Raw genomic sequence first — 22,852 nt, forward strand, 5'->3', positions numbered from 1 at the left:
TAGTTTATTTGTCATTAAGCAATGACAAGGGTTATTTAAGAAAAACAAAACAGAACACCAATTTAGGCTCAAGAAGATAAGTATAGAACACCTCTGCAGGCAAGATTAAATCCTGGCCATTCTTAGGAAGTTACTAGTCTATTTGCAGGGAAGCTTTGTTCCCCTAGTCAGGTGGCTAAGCATGGGCTTTTGTCTTGGAGTAGGCAAGCTCTCAATGACATCATAGATCATAGAATCATAGAATCATAGAATAGTAGGGTTGGAAGGGGCCTACAAGGCCATCGAGTCCAACCCCCTGCTCAGTGCAGGAATCCCAAGTCAGAGCATCCCTGACAAATGGCTGTCCAGCCTCGTCTTGAAGGCCTCCAGTGTGGGAGAGCCCACCACCTCCCCAGGTAATTGGTTCCACTGTCGTATTGCTTTTACAGTCAGGAGGTTTTTCCAGATGTTCAGCCGGAATCTGGCTTCCTGTCACTTGAGCCCATTATTCCGTGTCATGCGGAATGATCTGGGATGATCAAGAAGAGATCCTGGCCCTCTTCTCTGTGACAACCTTTCAAGTCACAGAGTGCTATCATATCTCCCCTCAGTCTTCTCTTCTCAAGGCTAAACATGCCCAGTTCTTTCAGTGTCTTCATAGGGCTTTGTTTCCAGTCCCCTGATCATCTTTGTTGCCCTCCTCTGGAACCTCTCCAGTTTGTCTGCATCCTTCTTAAAGTGTGGTGCCCAGAACTGGACACAGTACTCCAGATGAGGCCTAACCGGTGCTGAGTAGAGGGGAACTAGTACTTCCCGGGATTTGGAAGCGATACTTCTATTAATGCAGCCCAAAATAGCAATGGCTTTTTTTGCAGCCACATTATATTGTTGGCTCATATTCAGCTTGTGATAGACAACAATTCCAAGATCCTTCTCACTTGTAGTGTTGTTGAGCCACGTATCCCCCATCTTGTAACTGCATTTGGTTTCTTTTTCCTAGGTGCAGAACTTGGCATTTATCCCTATGAAATGTCATTCTGTGGTTTTCTGCCCAGCGCTCCAGTCTATCCAGATCACTTTGAATTTTGTTTCTGTCTTCCAAACTATTAGCTATCCCGCCCAATTTTGTGTCATCTGCAAATTAGCATTCCCTGCACCTCCTCCTCCAAGTCATTAATACAAATGTGGAAGAGCACTGGGCCCAGGACTGAGCCCTGCGGTACCCCACTCATTACCTCTCCCCAGTTTGAGAAGGTCCCATTGATAAGCACTCTTTGAGTCCGATTCTGTAGCCAACTGTGGATCCACTGGATCGTTGTTTCATCTAGCCCACTTTGAGCTCGTTTGCTCATCAGGATATCATGGGGCACTTTGTCGAAAGCTTTGCTGAAGTCGAGGTATATGATGTCTACAGCATTCCCACGGTCTACAAGGGAGGTGACTTGATCAAAAAATGAGATCAGATTTGTCTGGCAGGACTTGTTTTTGACAAATCCATGTTGGCTTCGAGTAATCACGGCATTGTTGTCAAGGTGCTTCCAGATGGATTGCTTTATCATCTGCTCCAGAATTTTCCCAGGGATTGATGTCAGACTGACTGGTCTGTAGTTCCCAGGTTCCTCCTTTTTACCCTTTTTGAAGATAGGGACAACGTTAGCCCTCCTCCAGTCATCTGGCACTTTCCCCATCCTCCATGATTTCTCAAAGAGAATAGACAGCGGTTCTGAGAATGAATCATCATCAAAAGCACTTCCGTTTTATTTCTACAAATGGAACAAAAAGCAGTCATACATTTAGGTTTGATCCTAGCTGGCAGCCACAGTCTGGGAAGCAGACCGCTTGGAGTGGGAGGAGGACCAGCTCCACACCCATTTTTTCTAATCCGGGGTCCTGGCCTCCTTGGTAGGAAGCCAGTATGCAGGGCAGGATCCTGGGGCTAGAAGGGGGGACATTGGCCTGTTGTGTTGCAGCGCTAGAGAGATGATTAGAGTGGGAGGGTGAGGGTGGGCAGGAGCCACAGGCAGGAGCTGTGTGGGGAGGGTGGGGTGGGATCTGAACTGCTCCTGGCTGCATCAAGCAAAGCCAGCTGGTTTTTCCCAGCTGTTAGGCAGCATGTGAAGGGGAAGCGCAAGCACAACCTGATCTTCAGAAAGGGAAGACTTCTCCAAGAAAGTATGGGGAGCACTTGCTCTCACGAAGAGCCCCCAGTGCTAGTCATAGCAGGAAGCATCTGTGCAGTGCCTGAGAGGATGGCTTGGCAGGGTGTGGCTGAAGACAGCAAGATATACCCGGATCTGTCCAAAGACAGTGACCTCGTTCAGTCTCATGCTGCAGGAGTTGTTATGTTGTGAAGGGAATTCAAATGTGTGGTGTGGAGAATGAACCGGGGCATCTGCTTTCCTTCTAAGAAGCTCTTTCTTCCAAACAGCCTGCTGGTTTAGCCTGAAAGGAAGCTAAGCGGAAGGTTGAGCAGTTTCAACCTGCTTCCCTTCATAAACTATATTAGTTATAGAGTGAAAGATGCAAGTCTGCTTTAGAGAATCAAAATAAAGCTGAAGTTTTCCCATCAGGTGGTTGTTTTGCCAAAGTGCCCACTAATTAAAATACCCAGACACAATCGATTCCCAGTAAATACTAATTACACAAACACATCAAAAGCCTCCTGCCTCTCCAGATAAAGGGCAATTTATTTCTTTTGATGTTGCATTTCTAATATATTTTGATAGGGATTTGAGCGATCCAGCTTCTTTCTCCTCCCTAATTAGAATTCATTTGTTTGAAAAGCTGTTCAGTTTAGGCAGTCAAGATGTGTGATGAAGTTGTAGAAGATGCCTGAGGCTGCACTGCTGTACACTCTTACTTGGAAGTAAAATCCAGTTGTACTCAGTAAGGCCCATGCCAACGCATAGGATTGTATTGCTCGGCCGGAGGAGTGGATAGATTGTTGGGGTTGGACCTTCCAGCTGAGCCAAAAACCTCCCGAGGTGGCCTCAAGCACGTCACCCGAATCTCTCTTACCCTCCTTCCCAAGGACCCATAAAGCATGTTGCATGCAGTGTCATGCTGAGAAATGGAGACACCTAATGTGGATGTGCCCTGGCACAGCTTTCCTTCATCTTGTTTTCATCAAGGCTCCTTAAGGGCCAGGTGTAGGACCTGCCTAAAGACTTTCACTGCTCAGGCACCAAGCATTTCTGAAGCAGCAGCTTACAGTCTAGCCTTGGACACATTTCCTTGGCAGGCAGCCATCCTCCTTTTTCCAGTTTGTCATTGCAAGAAACTGCATCTTGAATCCCACTTTGCAAATCCTAATAGGCTTTTGTAAAAGGTCCTCATTCATTAACATCTGATCTTCCGGTGTGGAGAAAGTGGATGGAGAGAGGCTTTTCTCCCACTCTCATAATACCACTAGGATGTGGGATCATCCATTGTAATGAATGGGTAGTAGATTCAGGACGCAGGCAAGAACGTCTTCTCTTGGCACACAGTCTATGGAATTCACCACCATGTCACACAGACATGGTGATGGTCACGAGCTTAGATGGTTGCACATATTAAGGCTCAGATGTGACATTTTATTGCCCAGGTAGAAATCCAGGAGGACAAGGGCCCTCCTCTGTTCATGGGCCAAAAGATGGGGTAGAAATCTTTAATCTTAAAAAAAGCCCTCCAAAGACCAACAGTTCTATACAGGATTTAGAACAAAGATAAGCCCAATGAAGGCATATCTTTCACAAACCATAGCTCTCCGCCCTCATAAAGGCTCCTCCTCCACCCTCAGCTGTCACCATCAGCAAGCCATTCACTAGGCCATGCTGAGGGGGAAATGAAGCCATTCTACCAGCCCTGCTGAAAGACTTAATTACCCCCCTTCCCTCCCTGTTCCTTTTTCCTTGGGTAGGGTGGTGCCTTTTTAGATTGTAAGCCTGTGGGCAGGGATAGTCTTCTTTTACTGATTCCTGCATTGATTCCTGCATTGAGCGGGGGGTTGGACTCGATGGTCTTATAGGCCCCTTCCAACGCTACTGTTCTATTATTGTTTGTAAGCCCTCCTCATCACCCTTCTCCTTCCTCACTGCTCTGGCATGTCCAACCTGCCCTTCACTCCAGCAGATGGTATCTTGCTTGTTTGTTGTGGTATGGTCCTGGTCTCTGAAGACCTGTAATTGTTTGCAGAGCCTCTGTCTACCTGACCACTATCTGACTGGATGCACTCTGCAGTGCTGAAGAAAGCATTTGACATCCATGAATGCATGGGAAACATTCACAACAGACTGTGAAGGAGGACAGGAGGGAAGGAAACAAGCGCATGGGATCTGTTTCTATTGCACTGCTCATGATTCTGTCTGGGGCCTGGGAATGTGAGCTGTAGAAGAAGAGCCTGTGACCTTGATTGTGCCGCTTCTTTTATGTTTTAGTACCTGGTACACTGTTAGCACTTTCTATGGCCTGGGGAGGGAAGCCACAGCCAGTCATGATTCCTTATCTGTAAAATGGATTCACTACTCTACCATTTTAGAGCAGAGTCAGAATTGTGGTGTAGTGGATGTGGGAAACTCGGTGTTAGTAGAGCGTTTGGACAGGGCCTGCATTTTGCTGAGCTGGTTCTACCTTTTCTGTGGCTGACCTCTCTGTCTTGGACATCTCTGTATCTAGTATCTTTCTTTTCTTTGTTCTCAGTCAGCATCTACTTTCAACAACACCAGGTTCAATCCCCCTCACTTAAGATGCTCTGTCGTGGCCTGTAATGTGCATGGGTGTCTGCCTGCCTTTTGCACTCTCTCTGCCTCTCTTCCTAATCTACTTCAGAAGATATTTATGCAGCTATATCTTTGGAGGAAGAGCAATATACACATATAATCAATGAAAGAAAATGTTTCCCAGGGCAAACATAGTAACATTTACAAACTACATTATAAATGAAAACTGCTGTTGCTCTTTACCAAAAGTAGTAATTCTAATCCTTTATGACGTCCTTTATGTATTGGTCAAGTGGCAGAGGTGGAGCCTTCAAGCCCGGGTCCACTTCCCAAGTGGGCTGAGAGCCAGCCACTCTCTTGATTCAACCATCCCCCCAAATGTTATTCCCCATGGGAATTTCTGTGTAGGCATTTCTTCTCCCAAGCATCACCCCATTTTGATCCTGCCAGCCACTTCTTGTTGTTCAAGCGAGACAGGCAGTGTGTGACCCATCAGTCCCATCAAAGAGCTGTGGATTGTTTATCAGCGGCTTTCTGGAGGAGTTTCTTTGGGGCTTTTTCTAAATAACCAAGCAGACGAGTCTGCTGACAGCTGGAAGGCTGGACAGTGTTCACCACTTACAGAAACAGTAAACTGCTAAAAGCAGCCTTTGGGCCAGTTTCCTGCTTGTCTCTTTATTAAAAGAGCCTTTATCAGGGTGTGAAGCTGGAGCCAACAGCCACTGTCACTTGGAAGCTGCTAGTTTTGGCCACAAACAGGCCTGCTGTCCAGCCATTGTCACTGCTGCAGAGGCATCTCTCTTGCTGGCACTGGTGTTTTGTCCAAGCAAGGTGGGGGCTCCACACACCCCTAAACAAGCTTCAGTTCAGGGTCGCTGTCTTTAGCTTGTCCAATGTGCATAATATAATGCACTCACCCTCTCTGTCCTCCAGGGGTGGGCCCCCAGACTCCTTTCATGGTGCCCATCAAGGCGCCCAAACCCTCCCACTTTTTTTAATGAACAAATTTTCTTAGCGGCAGCTGGGATCGCACTGGGATTGCTTCAAAGCAAAGTGAGGGCTTCCAGCCACTGCCATCTTCATTTCCCATGCATGCCGCACGTGGGGCTCAGAGACATTCTTAGGAAATGGAGATGGGGGGGTGGCTGCAGGCCAGTGTTTTACTCTGCAGTGTGCCCAGCCACCCAGATAAAGGAGGAAAAAAACAAAAAGGGACTCCTGTCAATTCTGTCTTAGTTGCTGGGGTGGGGTGGCCCAGGGAGAGCCTCTGCCTTGTACTCAGTGTTTGGGGCAGGTTAATTGTCCTTTGGGATTAGCCTTCCTCCCATGGCAGCCATGCCCGCAACAGTTTCTCAAAGTGCCAAATATGCCCATGGCTTGAAAATGTTGCCTACCACTGCTGCATTCAACTCAATTTTTTGCTCTGGACATTGTTTGAGAGGTGGAGATGGCCCATTTCAGATGTTTTCCTTTTTACTTGGGTCTCCTTGGCACTGCCCTCCTGGTCTCTCTAATTTAGAATGTGGATCTTGTGAGCTTCAGCTTCTATTCTTCTCCTTCCCATTCTGGGACAAATTTACTAATCAGCATAATTGTTTGTGGGAGACTGGTACAAGGATGTCCCCTGTGAACCATCCACAGCCCTCTCCATCTCCTCTGCAAGGCACTAACTGCCACCCAGCCAAGGAAGAGGAACTGCCTCGCAATGGCCACCTTCACCTGCCGTATACAGAACGCAGCAGCTTGGGCTCTGCTTCTTCCCCTGTCGGGAGCTGACATTTTTAGCCAACTAAGGGCTGCTAACAATACAGCAGTGTGTTGTTAGAATGTTGTGTTTGCGTAGAGAAATATTTTTGGTGATTGTCCCCTAGCTCTGGCATGCTGTTCCCATGGAAACTCACCAAAGTGAGTCTGAGCATCTTTCAGAAGTGTCCTAAGGCCTTTAGTTTGGGCTGATGGTTGCTGGCTGGGGTTAAGCTGGTATGGGTGCTAGAATTAACTACCTCCAGCCTTGGGGATGGGGCAGGCTACGAACCTGAATGAACTAGCATTCCCAAATAGGAAACGGGCTCTCCTGCTATGCATCTAGCTCTCTCTGCTGCTCTAGGCCACTTGGCTAGCAGCTGTGGCTGATTTGGGTAGGCACATCCCTGGGGTATTACTGTACATTCTGGCACTTCTGTTCTAGCACTAAACTTGGCTGGCAGTTGGGCCATCGCCTCCTCATGCTGTTTTCCTAACAAAAGTTGGGCTAGGTCAGTTACAGGCAGTGCAGTTCTTGCAAGTCCCACAGTCAACCAACACATAAACCTGTAGTGCTCTGATAATCAACTTTATGTCTCTTCCCCCTCCACTTCAGATCACCTGGTGGCCCATGGACGAATGGCTGAAAAAGAAGCCCGGAAGAAGTTTAAGCAGATAGTAGCAGCTGTACACTTCTGCCACTGTTGTAACATAGTCCACAGAGACCTGAAGGCAGAGAACTTGCTTCTAGATGCAAATCTGAATATTAAAATAGCAGGTCAGCCATTCTTACTTGACATTTTTTTCTTTTTCAGTATGGCTCCTATAAAGGTAAGTCCTCTCTCACTAATCTTCAGAGTTCTTTGAGAATGTCAACAAGCATGTGGATATGGGTGTCAGGGATGAGTCTAAGCGCCTTGAGATGTCTGACAGCTCCAATTCTGAATCAGAGTTGCAGCAGCAGCTAGATCAGAAGCCAGGGGAGGGACCCTCCCTAGTGAGCCAAAACGCTGGAACAGAGTTTTCCCAAGACCTTGACCATTAGATGGCCCAGACTGAGTCCCTGTCCCCTTTGCGGGAAAAGCTAGGGGCAGGGCTCAGATGCTCCGCCAGGATAGCCACTCTTGGAAGCCAACGTAGGAGGGAGCCACCTTAAGGGAGAGGCATCACTGTGAAGCTAGCTTGGCTGGGAGGTTCATACCCCAAACTGCTGGCAACTTTCCCTCCCTCTGGTTCATCTCCTCTCCTTTGAGATTGTTGATTAGTTGTTTAGAACCTGGGGGCAACCTGAGAGTTTTCCTTGAATCTGCACTTTTAGAGAGACTAGGCTCTAGCCTGAAGCTTTGTTTATTGTAGTGCAGATCGCAAAGGGAAAGGACACTCCAAATCTGACAATGGGTGATCTGGTAGACCAGAGGCAGGCCACCTTGTGGGCCTGTAGGCACATTTGGAAATCCGAGAAACTGTCCCGGGCACCACCACAACATGGCTGCCACAGGAGGTGGCTAGTCACAAAGGCTAGTCACTGTGTAGCCCAGAGGCATTCATAGGAAATAATGATGGCTGCTGCTGGAAGCCCCCACTTTGTTTTGAAGTGATCCCAGCCACTGGTAAGAAAATGTGTTAATTTAAAAAAAAAGTGGGAGGGGCAGGGCACCTTGGAAGGTGCCAAGAAAGGTATCCGGGGGCACATCAGTGCCCATTGGTGCCATGTTGCCTACTACTTCAGTAGGCATTGTTTACTTGGATTTTCAAAAGATGTTGACAGAGTTCCTCGAGAAAGACTCCTGAGCAAGTATAGCAGGCATGGGATAAGAGGACAGCACCTCTTATGGATCAGTAGCTGGTTAAAGAACAGGAAGCAGCGATTAGGAATCAGTGGTCAGTTTTCGCAGTGGAGAAATGTAGAACTGGGATCCCCCTAGGAGCTGTATTGGAACTGGTGCTTTAACTTGTTCATAAATGATCTGGAGTTGGGTGAGCAGCGAGGTGATGTGGCCCACCAAACCAGTGAGCAGGTTTGCTGATGATACCAAATTATTGCCCACTTTGAGCACTATTTTTAGTGGAAAGGTGGGATATACATTAAAAAAAGAACACGTTTAAATGGCCGAAACAAGGGACAGATAGAGCTCCATAAGGGTCTCTCTAAGCTGGAGAAGTGGGCATTAACATGGCAAATGCAGTTCAGTGTGGGGCAAAAAATACCTAACCACATGTACGCTGATGGGGACTGAAGTAGCAGTGACTGATCAGAGAAGGGATCTTGGGGGAGCTCAATAAAAAAATTGACCCAGTGCATGGCTACTGTGAAAAAGGCAAATTCCATGTTGGGGATCATTAAGAAAGGGATAGAAAAAGCCTGCTAATATCATAATGCCTTTATATAAATATATGGTGCTATCACACTTGGAATACTATGTACAGTTCTGGTCACCACACCCCCAAAAAGCTTCTGACAAACAACAGATCTTGCCCCCCCTTCTGCTAGTGGGCAGGCAAGCACTGTGTTCTGTTGCCCTGTCTTTTGCCAGAGTTCAGGGCTTAGCTTTTTATGCTTCTGCATGTCCACCTGGTGTCAGCCTTCCCACTGGAATCATGCTATTTTGCTGATACAATAGGCCAAGAAATGATTAGGAGCCTTTATAGGACATCAGTGATGCTGGATAGCCTCTAAATCAGTTCCTTCCTTCTTCTCTTACAGATTTTGGATTCAGTAATATCTTCACACCTGGTCAGTTGCTGAAGACCTGGTGTGGAAGTCCCCCCTATGCTGCCCCTGAACTTTTTGAAGGGAAGGAGTATGATGGACCGAAGGTGGACATCTGGGTATGCTCTGCAGAACTGTTCTGCACGGCCAGTGTTTCTTTTCTCTGTTGGGAGCGATGTTGTTATCAGCTGTGTTAAAAGGCCCATTTTGTGACTGGACATATTTATTACATAAGCCAAAGTTTAATCCTTTTTATATATAAATAAAATCTTTACTTTGGCCCTTTTTAGAAAAGGATTCCACTAACAATACTGAGAGGCCCTATTCTCATAGGGGCTTTCTGTGCAGGGGCCCATGTTGGCCTCATGTTGGTGTTGCCCCCAAGGGGGTCTGACGTGTGTGGCCTCCCCTCTTGCAGAGCCTTGGCGTGGTGCTCTACGTGCTGGTCTGTGGGGCCCTGCCTTTCGATGGGAGTACGCTGCAGAACTTGCGGGCAAGGGTGCTGAGTGGGAAGTTTCGCATTCCATTTTTCATGTCCACAGGTAAGGTGTCTTGTGTGGCAGCAGGCTCTGTCAGGGCAGGGGGCTGGCAGACATCAGTGGCTCCTTTCCTGGGGAACAACCCTTGACTACTTTGGTCATCTGGCAGCATTTAACACACAAGCTGGCTTGAGTCTGTTGTGAATGCAAGCAATGGAGGGGCAGGCTGGACTGCCCTTTGGGCTGGTGTGCTGTTCTAATAAAGTACAAAAGCCTTACCAGCTTGCTCAAAATAGATGTTTGTCCTCTTACACCAGGGGAGGGCTGCATAGGGTGTTGGGTGACTGGCCAGGAGTGGCACATGTATCACATGTACATACCTCATGTGCGCATGCATGCTCTGCCCCCCACCAACCCAGTACAGATCACCAGGATGGGGATAGGACTTAAACCTTGCCACCATCGCAGCAATTCTCCAGGGAAAGTGGGTGTGTTCTGCGTCACTGGGCTCCTGCCAGCCTGCCAACAGCTGGGGGGAATCCAGTGCTCCGAGGTGGCGCTTGAGATGGCAGGAGCGGGGCAGGGAACACACAGGGAGCACACAGACAAATGTGGTGGGCCACGAGTTGCCCATCCCTGTTTTACACCCCTTCTCTTCCCCCCACCCCCAGTCCCTGTCAGCTCTGACTCTGCTCAAGACTCAGGGCATGCAGCTGCCTCTTGTTTGCAAGGAAGAAAGTTACCTTTCCTCCCATCCAGGGTAAGCATGTTGCTGAAGGATTCATCAGGCTACTGAGGGGCTTGCTGTGCAGAAAGTCTTGTGACTCTAGGAGTTCAAGGACAGCATGTCCAGACCTCTGACCTTTCTGAAATAAAGTGCCACAGCAAAATCCCCTTTAGCCTGAGTAAATGCACAGCACAGCACAGCTGTTGAGGCCCTGGGTGGCTTTGGTAAGAGGAACTCAGATGACTGCACAACTGGGAGCTGCAGCGACTTTCAGCTATTTTGATGCCAGGTGGACTAGGCCAATATGCTAGTCCTCCTGGCATCAAAATAGCTGAAAGTCCCTGCAGTTCCCAGTTGTGCAGTCATCTGAGTTCCTCTTAAGCCAATATGCTAGCAATATTTTTTGCCCCTATTTTATTTGTCTTCCTTTTTCCGCATGTTCTTTCCCCTATTTTTCCCCTTTCCGGTGCCTCTTGTGTTATTATGGGACGAACAAGGGACAGCCCATAGAAAGCACCATCCTGCCTCCCCTAACAAGGGACAGCCCATAGAAAGCACCATCCTGCCTCCCCTAACAAGGGACAGCCCATAGAAAGCACCATCCACAGCCACAGCCACCACCACAGGTTGCTAAGTCCATGTTAAATTTGGATTTCAGCTACACACACTGCACTTTTCCCATGGCTCAGAGAGAAACTGCTTCAGCTGGAAAGCTAAGCAGCTGCCGTTCCCTGGCCCCCAGTAACCCACCGGGATGCACTTTCCATGCTTGTGCTAGCAGAGATGAGTCACGTGAGAGAAGCCTGTTTACAGAAGATGACCGCCTGCCCCAGACTCTGCCCCTGTTTTCCTTGGTGGTTGGTAAAGAGGGAAGATGGAGGAGGAGGAGGAGGCTGCATTCTTTAATGCTCTCTGGTTGAGGCAGGAAAATCCAAAGCAGTTTTGAGGCCTCAGAGGAAGAGAAGGATGGGGGCTGTCTAAAGAAGAGGCCCCAGGCAGCCTGTATACACTGGAGGGGTACTTTGAACCAAGCTTGCGGCGCCTGTGTTGGGCCTTCCTGCTAACAGGTTATAAAAAACAAATGAAAGGCCCCCCAGCAGTCCCAAGTCTTTCATCTCCCTGTGAGCAGAGGTCCAACTTCTGTCAGCATTTAACTGGAGGACAAAATAATTTTCAACTCACTGCAGAACTGTGCAGAAATAGCTGCCAATTTCCTGTGGGCATTAATAATTAGAACTTATTGTGACTTAGCGACTAGCAGTGCCGTGTGAGGCTTTCATCAGGTGGGTAGTCAGCAGCAGCTTCAGAAACCTATTTGGTAGTTGAGGTAAGGAAGGGACTTCACTTCCTCGAGCAGCAGAGTACACCAGAATGGGAGGCTGAGTGCACCCAAGGTGGGGCCCAGCTGAGACTGCCCATTTGATGTGCAGTGAGGTGGGTTGCGTTGAGATGCTCATCTTCCGAGGTAGCTTTGCAAAGTCTCTGCTTTCACACACAAGTCACCACAGCAAATCCTCTACAGTAAATACCAGCCCTGAGCTGGCACTTTCCTTAGACAATTTGCATGAGTAGCAAGAGCAACGGAACCAGGGGTGGTGACGTCGCTGCAAAAAATGGTGTTTGATCTGTGCCTCCGACCCACCACAAACACTTCTAAGTCTACAGACATCAAAAGCAACTGAAATTGAGAACACTGACTGAAATCTGACAGGTCATGCTTCAGAGCCCATCAACACAATAAAAGAGTGGAGTTAAAGTGCCTTTAAAGACAAGAAAAGCCATTCAGTCTGCTCCTCTTGGATGAAGACAGCGATCTCAGCATGGCACCTAATCAACCCAAGATGGCTGAAAAAAACCTCAGACCTCTTAACAGAAATCTCAGGACAACTGCAGGAGCTTAAGAGGGAACTCAAAGCTGAATGATCTACTACTTGTAAACCATTAGAAGAAAAAATATTGGGGATGACAGGCACAGTAACTGAAATCTCAAAAACAGCCAGTGAAGCACTTGACATGGGAATAAAAAGCCAAATTGATACGGAGATTTTTTTAAAAACAAAACTTCTATTGCAAGAACACCTTCAGGATCTAGAAAATCGCAGGAGACATCAAAATCTGCATATTAGAGGACTGAAAGAATCTGTGGGTCAGTGGAAGCTAACAACTACAATGATAAAGTAACTAATTACAGTCTTCTCAAATAAAACAATCACAGTATGTAATACCGAGAGGGCCCATAGAGCCCTCGCGCCTAAATCCCCAGAAGACAGCAGTCCAAAGGCATACTTATTAAGTTTGTTAACGGGGCCATAGAAGATGAAATACTGAAAGCAGCTAGATTCTGAAGAACATGGAATACGAAGGCAGTAATCTACAATTCTTTCAGGATTCATGCCCTTAAAACGTGCAACGATGAAGTGCCTACCCATATTTCACAGACTCTGCAGCAAGCAGGCATAAATGATGGCTGGGGCTTCCCATTTAAGATGATCTTTTCTAAAGATAACAGCACCTTCCTAGTCACTTCACACCAGGAGGCAAAAGCAACTTAAACCAACTTAAGCTGATCCTGGAAGGCAGATTGTTGTTGTTTATTCGTTCAGTCGCTTCCGACTCTTTGTGACTTCATGGACCAGCCCACGCCAGAGCTTCCTGTCGGCCGTCGCCACCCCCAGCTCCCCCAAGGTTGAGTCCGTCACCTCCAGAATATCATCCATCCATCTTGCCCTTGGTTGGCCCCTCTTCCTTTTTGCCTTCCACTTTCCCTAGCATCTGCATCTTCTCCAGGGTATCCTGTCTTCTCATTATGTGGCCAAAGTACTTCAGTTTTGCCTTTAATATCCTTCCCTCAAGTGAGCAGTCTGGCTTTATTTCCTGGAGTATGGACTGGTTTGATCTTCTTGCAGTCCAAGGCACTCTCAGAATTTCCCTCCAACACCACAGTTCAAAAGCATCTATCTTCCTTTGCTCAGCCTTCCTTATGGTCCAGCTCTCGCAGTCATAGGTTACTACGCCAGTTGATGAAGAAGATGCAAATGGAGCAGACAGTGGAAGCGGGAATTCTAAATGGTTGAGGCTGCCAAGGAGACCCCATCAGATTCAGGAGAAGAATTTATCAGCAAAGAAGAAAACAACGTATGAATACTTATCTAACATTAGAACAAGGGACTTGACTCCACGAGAGTGACTGCTGGAATATATGATGTCTTAGAAAAGTATTGGTATAGTTTACTATGTAATCTGTGGTGGGGAAAAGGTGGAGGGGGGGATGTTTTCACTCTCTAGCTGTCTTGCCAGGACACAGGAGTTAAGCTCCTTAGCATGGATGTACTAAGAAAAAGTACCCCATCTGACAAGACTAGCCCCGGGTTTATGGGGAAGTTTGTGTTGTTTGTTGTTAATATGTTAAGGTTTTTATTACAGAACAGTCAATACTCAGAAAATGGGGAAACTAAATTCTGTGCAATAGATATTAAATGCACAGGTAGCTTGAATAACCTGTCTAGCAATATAAGATGAATTATACAACAATTATGTCATTTAATGTTAGAGGGCTGGAAACTCCTATAAAGTGTAAGAGAATACAAAATATATGCAAAAGGGAAAAAACTCAAGTAGTTTTATTACAGGAAACCCAGTTGTGGAACAAAAATGATAAATCTTTATTGTGTCCATGGGTTGGGGAATATTTTACAGCAGCAGGGACTTCCAAATCTAGAGGGGTGGCTATAATGTTAGCAAAAAATTGTAATGTGAAGGTCAATGATGTTTTAGGAGATGAAAGGGGTTGCTTAATCTTTAATAAAAAGTACTTTTGGTACAAAAGTATCACATTAGGTTCAATCCATAGTCCAAACTCAGAACAGCTACAATTTTTAAAATGTACTTTACAAAAATTGAATGAGTTTAAGGAAAGGGAAGTAATTATTGGGCGGGGGGGTTAAACTTAATTGTGGATTATAAACTAGATGGAAAAGGCCGACGTATCAAAAATGAAGAAACTAAGGAATCAAGTTTATTACAAGACCTTTAGATTTTGAATTGGTGGACTCATGGAGAGTACTTAACCCCAAGGAAAAAGACTATACAAAATATAGTCCACAATATAATACATATACTAGAATAGACTACATCTTGGTATCACATAGACTATCTCAGTATTTGATGCATTCTTCCATTGGTCCTATCACAGTTTCAGATCACGCTCCAATAGCTACTACTTTCCAGTTTGGGGATAAGGAAGACTATTCACCTCGCTGGAGGTTAAATCAAACATTATTATATAAACAACACGTCCTTAACCGCCTTCAGGAAACAGTGACACAGTCTTTTGAACAAAATTACACAGAAGGCATATCAAAGGCTGTTGTTTGGGACACCATGAAGGCAGTGGTAAGGGGAAAGGCTATCAGTGAACTGTGCCATATTAAAAAAGAACAACTCCAAAGAAAGGAGACGTTATTAACAGAAATAGACGAATTGGAAAAAATACACAAACGGGGGGAAAACAACTATACAGAAAACTAATACAAAAAAGAGAGGAACTTGATGCTTTAGATATTGATCAAATTACAGTAGCTATGCAATATACCAAGCAAAAATATTATGAGTTTGGCAACAAGAATTCAAAACTGTTGGCAAATTAACTTAGGAATAGGAGAAGCTGAAATAGGATTGATAAAATTAAAGATGAAAAAGGAAATATAAAGTACAAAACAAAGAAATTAGCAAATAATTTGAACAGTTCTTTACAAAATTATACTCCTCCAATTATCCGAACTTAAATCAAATAAGAGAGTATTTACATAAAGTGACTCTGCCCAAAATTAGTAACATACACCAAGAATCTCTTGCTAGGCAAATTACAGAGGAGGAAGTTCAAAATATCATTGAAAAACTAAAACCGCATAAAGCACTAGGGATGGATGGGCTACCTGGGGATTTTTATACAAAACTAAATTTAACACTCTCCCCACATCTAACAATCCTTTTCAATGAAACATTACAAGGAGGAGAAATGCCACCATCCTGGAATATATCAAGAATAACTATACCCAAGTCAGGGAAAGAACTAGATAATATGGATTCTTAAAAACCCATAACACTAACAAATCAGGCTTAGAAAATATCCACAGGAATAATCTCAGATAGACTGGGTCAGTTAGCCCCACAGTATATCCATATTGATCAAACAGGATTCATTAAAAATAGACAGATAGCAGACCCCATTCGAAAAATCCTTAATGCTATACAGTACAGTAGGGATTTATTTATTTCTTATTTATTTATTAAATTTATTAATCTGCCCATCTCGCATAGAGTCTGCTATTGATGCCACAAAAGCCTTTGACAAGGTAGAATGGCCCTTTCTAACTGAACTCATGATTGTAATGAATTTTGGACCTACATTTATTAATTTACTAAATCATTTATACAATAACCATACAGTAATCCGAACTAATGAATTAGACTCCAAAAAGATTAAATTAAATAGGGGCATGAAACAGGGGTGCCCACTTTTGCCACTCCTATTTGCCTTTTTATTGAGCCCCTGGCAATTAGAATAAGAGAAAATGAGAATATTAAAGGCATTAAAATTAATGGAACTGAATACAAGGTTAACCTTTTTGCAGATGGTATCACGTTAATGCTAACTCACCCAGATAAATCCATTATGGAAGTAATGAATGAAATTAAATATTTTGGTAAGGTCTTCAAATTAACTATAAAAAGCTGAAATCCTATTAACTTAAATAAAAATTCCAAAATGAATCTACAAACCAAATCAGGAATTACACTATGTACATCAAACCTAAAATATCTGGGTGTCCAAATAACAAAAAATCTCCCCAAACTAATAAAAATACATTATCTCCCCCTAATTAACCAAATAAAAAAGACATGAAAAATTGGACTAAAGGTAACCTGTCTTGGCTGGATAAAGTGGAAGCGGTGAAAATGACAATCCTTCCCAAACTCACATATCTTTTTCAAGTTTTGCCAATTGCAATCCCAAATAAATGGTTAAGAACCTGGCAGAACATTATTTATTCATAATAATAAACAACCAGAATGAATAAAAATCTTATTTGGACAACCCAGAAATGGGGGAATAGGCTTACCAAATAGACAGTTATACTTCGAAGCATTCCAAATTGGGCAAGTGATAGATCTAATTCATATTAATGAAGAACAGCAATGGATAAAGATGGAGTCTACAGGAATTAGCAAAAATAAAATTGAAGTCCCTCCCTTTACAATTTCCAAAGCAAAAGATTTAGAGGTGATTTCTAATCCCTTCTTACGTTTAACATTTAAAATATAGAGGAAATGGCAACTTAAATTATCAGCATATGTTTCTCCGCTTAAACCATTTTTACTGCACCTGAATTTTTATGATAAGGACAAAAGTCCCACATGGGAATCACATAGCACATGGAAGCAGGCCAGATTATTTAGGTTAAAGGGTTTATTTGAGGAAGTTACCCCCCAAACAGACCCACAACTAAAAGACCAACTAGAAGGCATAACAGTAAACTGGTTTCAATTACATCAGGTATTCCATTTTAATACCAACCCTATAGTTTGGAAAAAGGCCACAAGACCATTAACAGCATTTGAACAACTGATACTTATATCTGAATCCTCCATCAAAGGCCTCACATCCAACATATATAAGATATTAATTATGGAAACAATAGGATCAACCATAGGGCTGAAAGAAATATGGGAACATGACATACAAAAAAAGATAGAGGAAATGAAATGGAATGAAATATGGGTTAAAAAGCCGTATTGCTCACTGTCGGCAAAAATACGGGAAAACTCCTTGAAGGTAGTACCGAGGTGGTATTTAACCCTGATAACGTTAAGCCATATATACAAAACAGCATCAGCAAACTGTTGGAGGGGATGTAATATATTAGGTACGTACCATCATATGTGGTGGTACAAATACATAGCTGTGTATTGTGGACAATGTGTACTGTGGACAAATACATAGCTTCTGGAGGGAGGTCTTTCAAGAATACAGTAATATAACAGGAGTAGAGGTTCACGTGGATCCTAAATTGGCACTACTATATCTTTAGTAAAATGTCTATTTCTGCTTCATTGACTACGCTAAAGCCTTTGATTGTGTGGATCACAACAAACTCTGGCAAATTCTTAAAGAGATGGGGGTACCAGACCACCTTACCTGTCTCCTGAGAAACCTGTACGAGGGTCAAGAAGCAACAGTAAGAACCAGACATGGAACAACCGATTGGTTCAAAATTGGGAAAGGAGTACGACAAGGCTGCATATTGTCTCCCTGCTTATTTAACTTATATGCAGAGTACATCATGAGAAACGCCTGGTTGGATGAATCACAGGTTGGAATTAAGATTGCCGGGAGAATTATCAACAATCTCAGATACGCAGACTATACCACCCTAATGGCAGAAAGCGAAGGGGATCTAAAGAGCCTCTTGTTGAGGGTGAAAGTGGAGAGTGCAAAAGCTGGTTTGAAACTCAACATTAAAAAAACTAATCATGGCATCTGGCCCCATCACTTCCTGGCATATAGAAGGGGAAGAAATGGAAGCAGTGACAGATTTTATTTTCTTGGGCTCCAAGATTACCACAGACGGTGACTGTAGCCCTGAAATTAAAAGACGCTTGCTCCTTGGGAGGAAAGCTATGGCAAACCTAGACAGCATAGTAAGAAGCAGAGACATCACCTTGCCAACAAAGGTCCATATAATCAAAGCTATGGTTTTCCCAGTAGTAATGTATGGCTGTGAGAGCTGGACTATAAGGAAGGCTGAGCGCCGAAGAATGGATGCTTTCGAACTGTGGTGCTGGAGAAGACTCTTACGAGTCCCCCGGACTGCAAGGAGGTCCAATCAGTCAATCCTAAAGGAAATCAACCCTGAGTGCCCATTGGAAGGACAGATAATGAAGCTGAAGCTCAAATATTTTGGTCACCTAATGCGAAGAGAAAACTCTCTGGAAAAGACCCTGATGCTGGGAAAGACTGAAGGCAAAAGGAGAAGGGGACGGCAGAGGATGAGATGGCTAGATAGCATCACCGATGCAATGAATATGAACTTGAGTACACTCCGGGAGAGAGCAGAGGACAGGAAGGCCTGGCATGCTATAATCCATGGGGTCACGAAGAGTCGGAAACCACTGAGCGACTGAACAACAACAATCTATCTTTAGTGGCCCTAATGGACATTTACCAGACAAAGAAATGCTGACCTTTATGATGGTCGCATCTCATCAGTTAATAGCAAAGAATTGGAAAGAGTCTATTGATCTATTAATAATTGTGTGGTATAACAATTTTTGGAATATTGTGTTGGCTGAAAAGCTAAGTAAACAGATAAGGGCACAAAGACAACAAAAATAATCTGACACCTTCCATACAATCTGGTAGAAATTCATAGACTTTATCAACAAACAACGTTCCCAGAGAAAACCATTATGTCATGGACAGATATGGAGAGATACATTTCAATAATTACAACTGAATCCTAAGCCTCTGAAGAACTTATGTGGATAAATATACGGTTATTAATACATTGAAGCTCCTGTGATCCTGGTTGACCATAACTGAATTTCCTATGTAATGTTTGTGTTTTGTTAGAATATTTTTATGTGCTCACTAATTACATTGAAAATATGTGATTAAAAATCAATATTTTTTTTTAAAGCAACAGAACCACACAAAATAGGAGGGAACCTGCTTTTGTGGTTAGTGGGTACTGAGGCTAGCTGCCCTTGACTTTCTTGCTCCCTGGCCCTGAGCACCCATGGTCTTTCCTGGCAGCACCCCCAGAGGCCTGCCAAGCTCACCTGGCCCAGCAGCTGCTGCAACAGTAGCTCAGCCAGTTATTGCCAAACTGTCACCTTGGTTCTCTTAGTTTCAAAGAGGCAAATGCCCTGTTCCCAATTAGGGATGTGCGGGTTGTGTGAAGTCTGCTCCGTCTGTGTTTCGCAAATTGTCAGGTGCCTTTTGTTCTGTCATCCGCCCGCAGAGGGATGCGAATACCGTTTTTGTCATGCGGAAAAATATGTAAATACGTACTTAAGTATTTACGTAAGTATTTACATAGTTTACCTTAGTACGTAACGTTTAGCGTATTGTCCCCCATTCCATTCAACATTTCCTCAGCAGAAACTTGCATATTTTGCTACAAATATATATGCATAAGTTTCAGGAAAGTAAAAAAAAAAAAACATTTGAAAGCCCACGGATTCTGTGTGGCCCTGGGAGGGTTGCTCCGCAGTGGATTCTGTAGGTCGGACTCTTAGAAATCTGAGCTTATTTTAGTCTGTCTTGAATTTCTCCAGCATCCCTGTTCCCAATGAGCTGGTTTGCCAGAGACTGACGGGCATCTGTCCTGGGTTTCCTGCACTTCCCCCATCAGCACCGAAGCCCTCTTTGAAGTCTTCATTCATGTGTTTCCATGCAGGGGTGGGGCTGTGGAATGGGCTGGAGGCAGGCACGGTGGCTTTGCCGGAGGCGGTGGGCCTGGAGCTGGGGCTGGACGCTGCCTTGTGCACCTGCCTGCTGCACTCCTGGGGTCCCACCATCTGGGCTTCTTTGTGCCAGTCATTCAAGGCTTCTCCAAGGGCCATGGGATGAGATCTTGTGGCTGTCCGCAAAGAATTCCATGTTTGGCCTGTGGCAGTTTGACCACCAACTGCTTCCATCCAGTGACTTGTGGGATAGGAAGGGTCTGCTCTTCCTTTCTGCCCCTCTGCTTCCAACCTGGTGGATCTGGCCTGTGAACTTGCCAAGGGAGACTCACCCCTCTGTTGGACCTGCTGTCTCTTTCACCGAGCTTCTTTGCATTCTTATGACTTGTGCACCTTCCCAGCCCAGCTGTCTGACCTGCTTTAACCACTTTGGAGGACACTGCACCATCAGGACCCTCTTCCAGTACTATAGCCCCTCGACCAGAGATGGGGCATGACTGTCTCCTGGCCTAAAGGAGCAGCTGTGATGGGGAAGCTGGTAGTGAGGAGCAAATGCAGGACAGAGGCAGCCCGTTCACCTGGAGAGAAAGGCCATCTTCCAGAATTGGGCCTCCACAGGGTGATGCAGGCTGCCTGGGGGTGTCTTTCTTCTAGATTGCTTTGCAAAACCGCAGCAGCACTTGAGAAAGTACGTGAAACACAGACTTTTTTTTAACATTGAGGAGCTCTGGTTTATGTTGCTGTTTGTACACGCAACTTGACTTGGAAATTTTCTGTCTCCTGTCCTTTGAACTTCTTAGTAGGATGGATTTCATGAGATTTCACTGCTTGTTTGACTGCTCAGCTGTTCTTACGCTTAAGGAGTTTTCTCAGTGCCCAACCTAAATCTTCCGGTCCTAAAAGCCAGGGTTCCCTGTCCTCCTCAGTTGCTGTGGTGAGCGGTTGTTGAGCCCTTTCCACAGCTCATGTTTTTCCAGCATCTTTTTTTAAACACTTCAAAACTGTTTGCATAGCCCCTGTAGAACACTGGGTGCTTCCAGACAGAGATCTCCTAGTGTTACCAATCAAAAGGGATTGTGCAGCTATTTATTTAAAATACTCCTTGGCCACCTTTTAGGGCAGGAGCCCTCCCCAGGTGACGATTCAGTCTTTCCTTTTAACGGATTTTTTGTGGAAAGATGGAAGAAGTGGTGGGAAAAACACGGGAGGGTAACAAGTGGAAGACAACAGTTTCTGGACACCCACAAAGTTCCGTGAATGAGGCAGGGCGGTTGCATAATAAAAGGCTTGCCTGGAAGCACCCTTTGTCTATCAGCCAAAACTATTTTGTTCCTCTAGCCTTACCTCAGACAGTTTGGCCTTCTGCTCCCTTGATCATCCTCCCCCTGGCTCTCCTCTGCCCACCACTCTGTCAAAACCCATCATTCTTGAATTTTTTGAGTGAAGCCCGGCCACCAGTAAACATTTTATGGAGCCTCAGTAGAGGCAAATGCACGGCTAGCATCATGTTTCTGGTGATGGAACACTTTAAAAAGTACCTTTGCTCATGGCAATGGGCTGTACCTTGCTGTGAGGCAGCTAGCAAAATCCAGATGTGGCTGGTAGTCTGTACTGTTGGATCCTAATGAGTCTGGGGGCCATAGCTCAGTGGCAGAGCCCCTGGCTTTATTTCCAGCAGCATCTCCAGGTAGGGCAGGAAAAACCTCTGCCTGAAACCCTGGAGAGCCACTGCTGCCAGCCACTGTCGACAGTACTGGGCTAGGTGGACCAAGGTGGCTCTGACTCAGAACACGGTGGCATCTGTTCCTCTGTTTCCCAGCTGTTGCAATGAGCAAGCCAGGTTGGACCAAGTGACATGTTGCCAGGGGTGGGTGAGTCTATGGGAAGGGGGGCTTCACTGTGTGCCCTTGAGAGATGCAGGACTGTAGCACTGGGTTTTCTCACATGCACCCTGGTCGTGTCCAGAACGGAATGCTTCCCCTCCTGCCACTTATGTGCTCTGCAGCCAGAGGAGGGAGGGTCTGGCAAGGGCCACCTGACTCCCTGATTTCTCAGCCGCCTGCTGCTGCTGTCTTGCAGAGTGTGAGCACCTGATCCGCCACATGCTGGTGCTGGAACCGAGCAGAAGGCTCTCCATGGAGCAGATCTGCAAGCACAAGTGGATGAAGCTCGGAGAGGCAGATGCTGAATTCGACACGGTGAGCACACTGGCAGGGCATGATGGCTGCTGGGCTTGAGCGGGGGGGAGGCATTTTGAGTGGTGCACATACACCCGCCCACCCCACGCAAAAAGCTTCCAATTTCTGTGCAAAGAATGTTCACATTCTGCACACAGAACATTTCTTTATCTCATTTATTGATGTGTGTTTATGCCCGGCCATTCTTCCATTGTGGGAATGAAGGCAGCAGAGGCAGGGGTCCTGTGAGTCCACCCATCTGGGCACTGACCAGGCCCTGCCCTGTTTAGCTTCACTAAGGCTGCCATATCATGTGCCTCCAGTCCATGCCTTGGGAGATAAATTATTCAAGTCCCCAACTATATATCCCATAAATGGGTGCTCTATGCAAGCTTTACCAGACATTAATATGTGAGTTTTAGCAGAAGTCATTTAGCTTATAGGACGTGTTTGGGGCAGGAGAAGATGCATAGGCCCGTAGGTGTATTGGGACAGTGAGGGATTTGACTGGAGGAGGCACCAGAAGGGCAAAGCCATGCAGGGCCGAGAAGCACTGCCTTGTTAATTTGGTCCTGCTCAGCTGCAGAACCTGTACTAATTGGGTTCTAGGCATCCCGGTGGGCAAGCAAGCTAAGTCCAATCAGGCAAACATCACCACAGACTAAATAATAAATTGAAATCTATTAAGTGCTTTATTTAAGAAAATAACAAAAATTAAGAAAAGTCGAGCATTGGAAGTTTTTCCTCTGATTACGTTATTGTCAGTGACAGAGAATGCAACACAAGTGGAAGATTAACTAAAAGAATTGGACGAAGCTGGCCCTACAAATGTAGTGAGCGAGATGACGAATTGAGCTTCTAACATCATT

The 22,852-nt window shown here is 45.3% G+C and overlaps 1 protein-coding gene across 5 annotated transcripts in view; it reads left to right on the forward strand.

The window, feature by feature from the left end:
* Positions 1 to 22,852, forward strand: part of SIK3 (SIK family kinase 3) — a 146,702-nt gene that overhangs the window by 99,008 nt on the left and 24,842 nt on the right. For all 5 annotated transcript variants that reach the window (XR_014792850.1, XM_084860572.1, XM_084860570.1 and 2 more), the window contains exons 4-7: positions 7,039 to 7,200; positions 9,127 to 9,251; positions 9,551 to 9,674; positions 21,886 to 22,004. Coding sequence is in view for 4 of the 5 variants with exons in the window: in XM_084860572.1 (XP_084716698.1) it covers positions 7,039 to 7,200; positions 9,127 to 9,251; positions 9,551 to 9,674; positions 21,886 to 22,004 (530 nt within the window). In the remaining variant the exon portion in view is untranslated. The remainder of the gene's footprint in view (positions 1 to 7,038; positions 7,201 to 9,126; positions 9,252 to 9,550; positions 9,675 to 21,885; positions 22,005 to 22,852) is intronic.

Source organism: Heloderma suspectum, chromosome 6, assembly GCF_057233095.1.
Source record: "Heloderma suspectum isolate Gila_16-S chromosome 6, 16-S_ref, whole genome shotgun sequence".
Lineage (NCBI taxonomy): Eukaryota > Metazoa > Chordata > Lepidosauria > Squamata > Helodermatidae > Heloderma > Heloderma suspectum.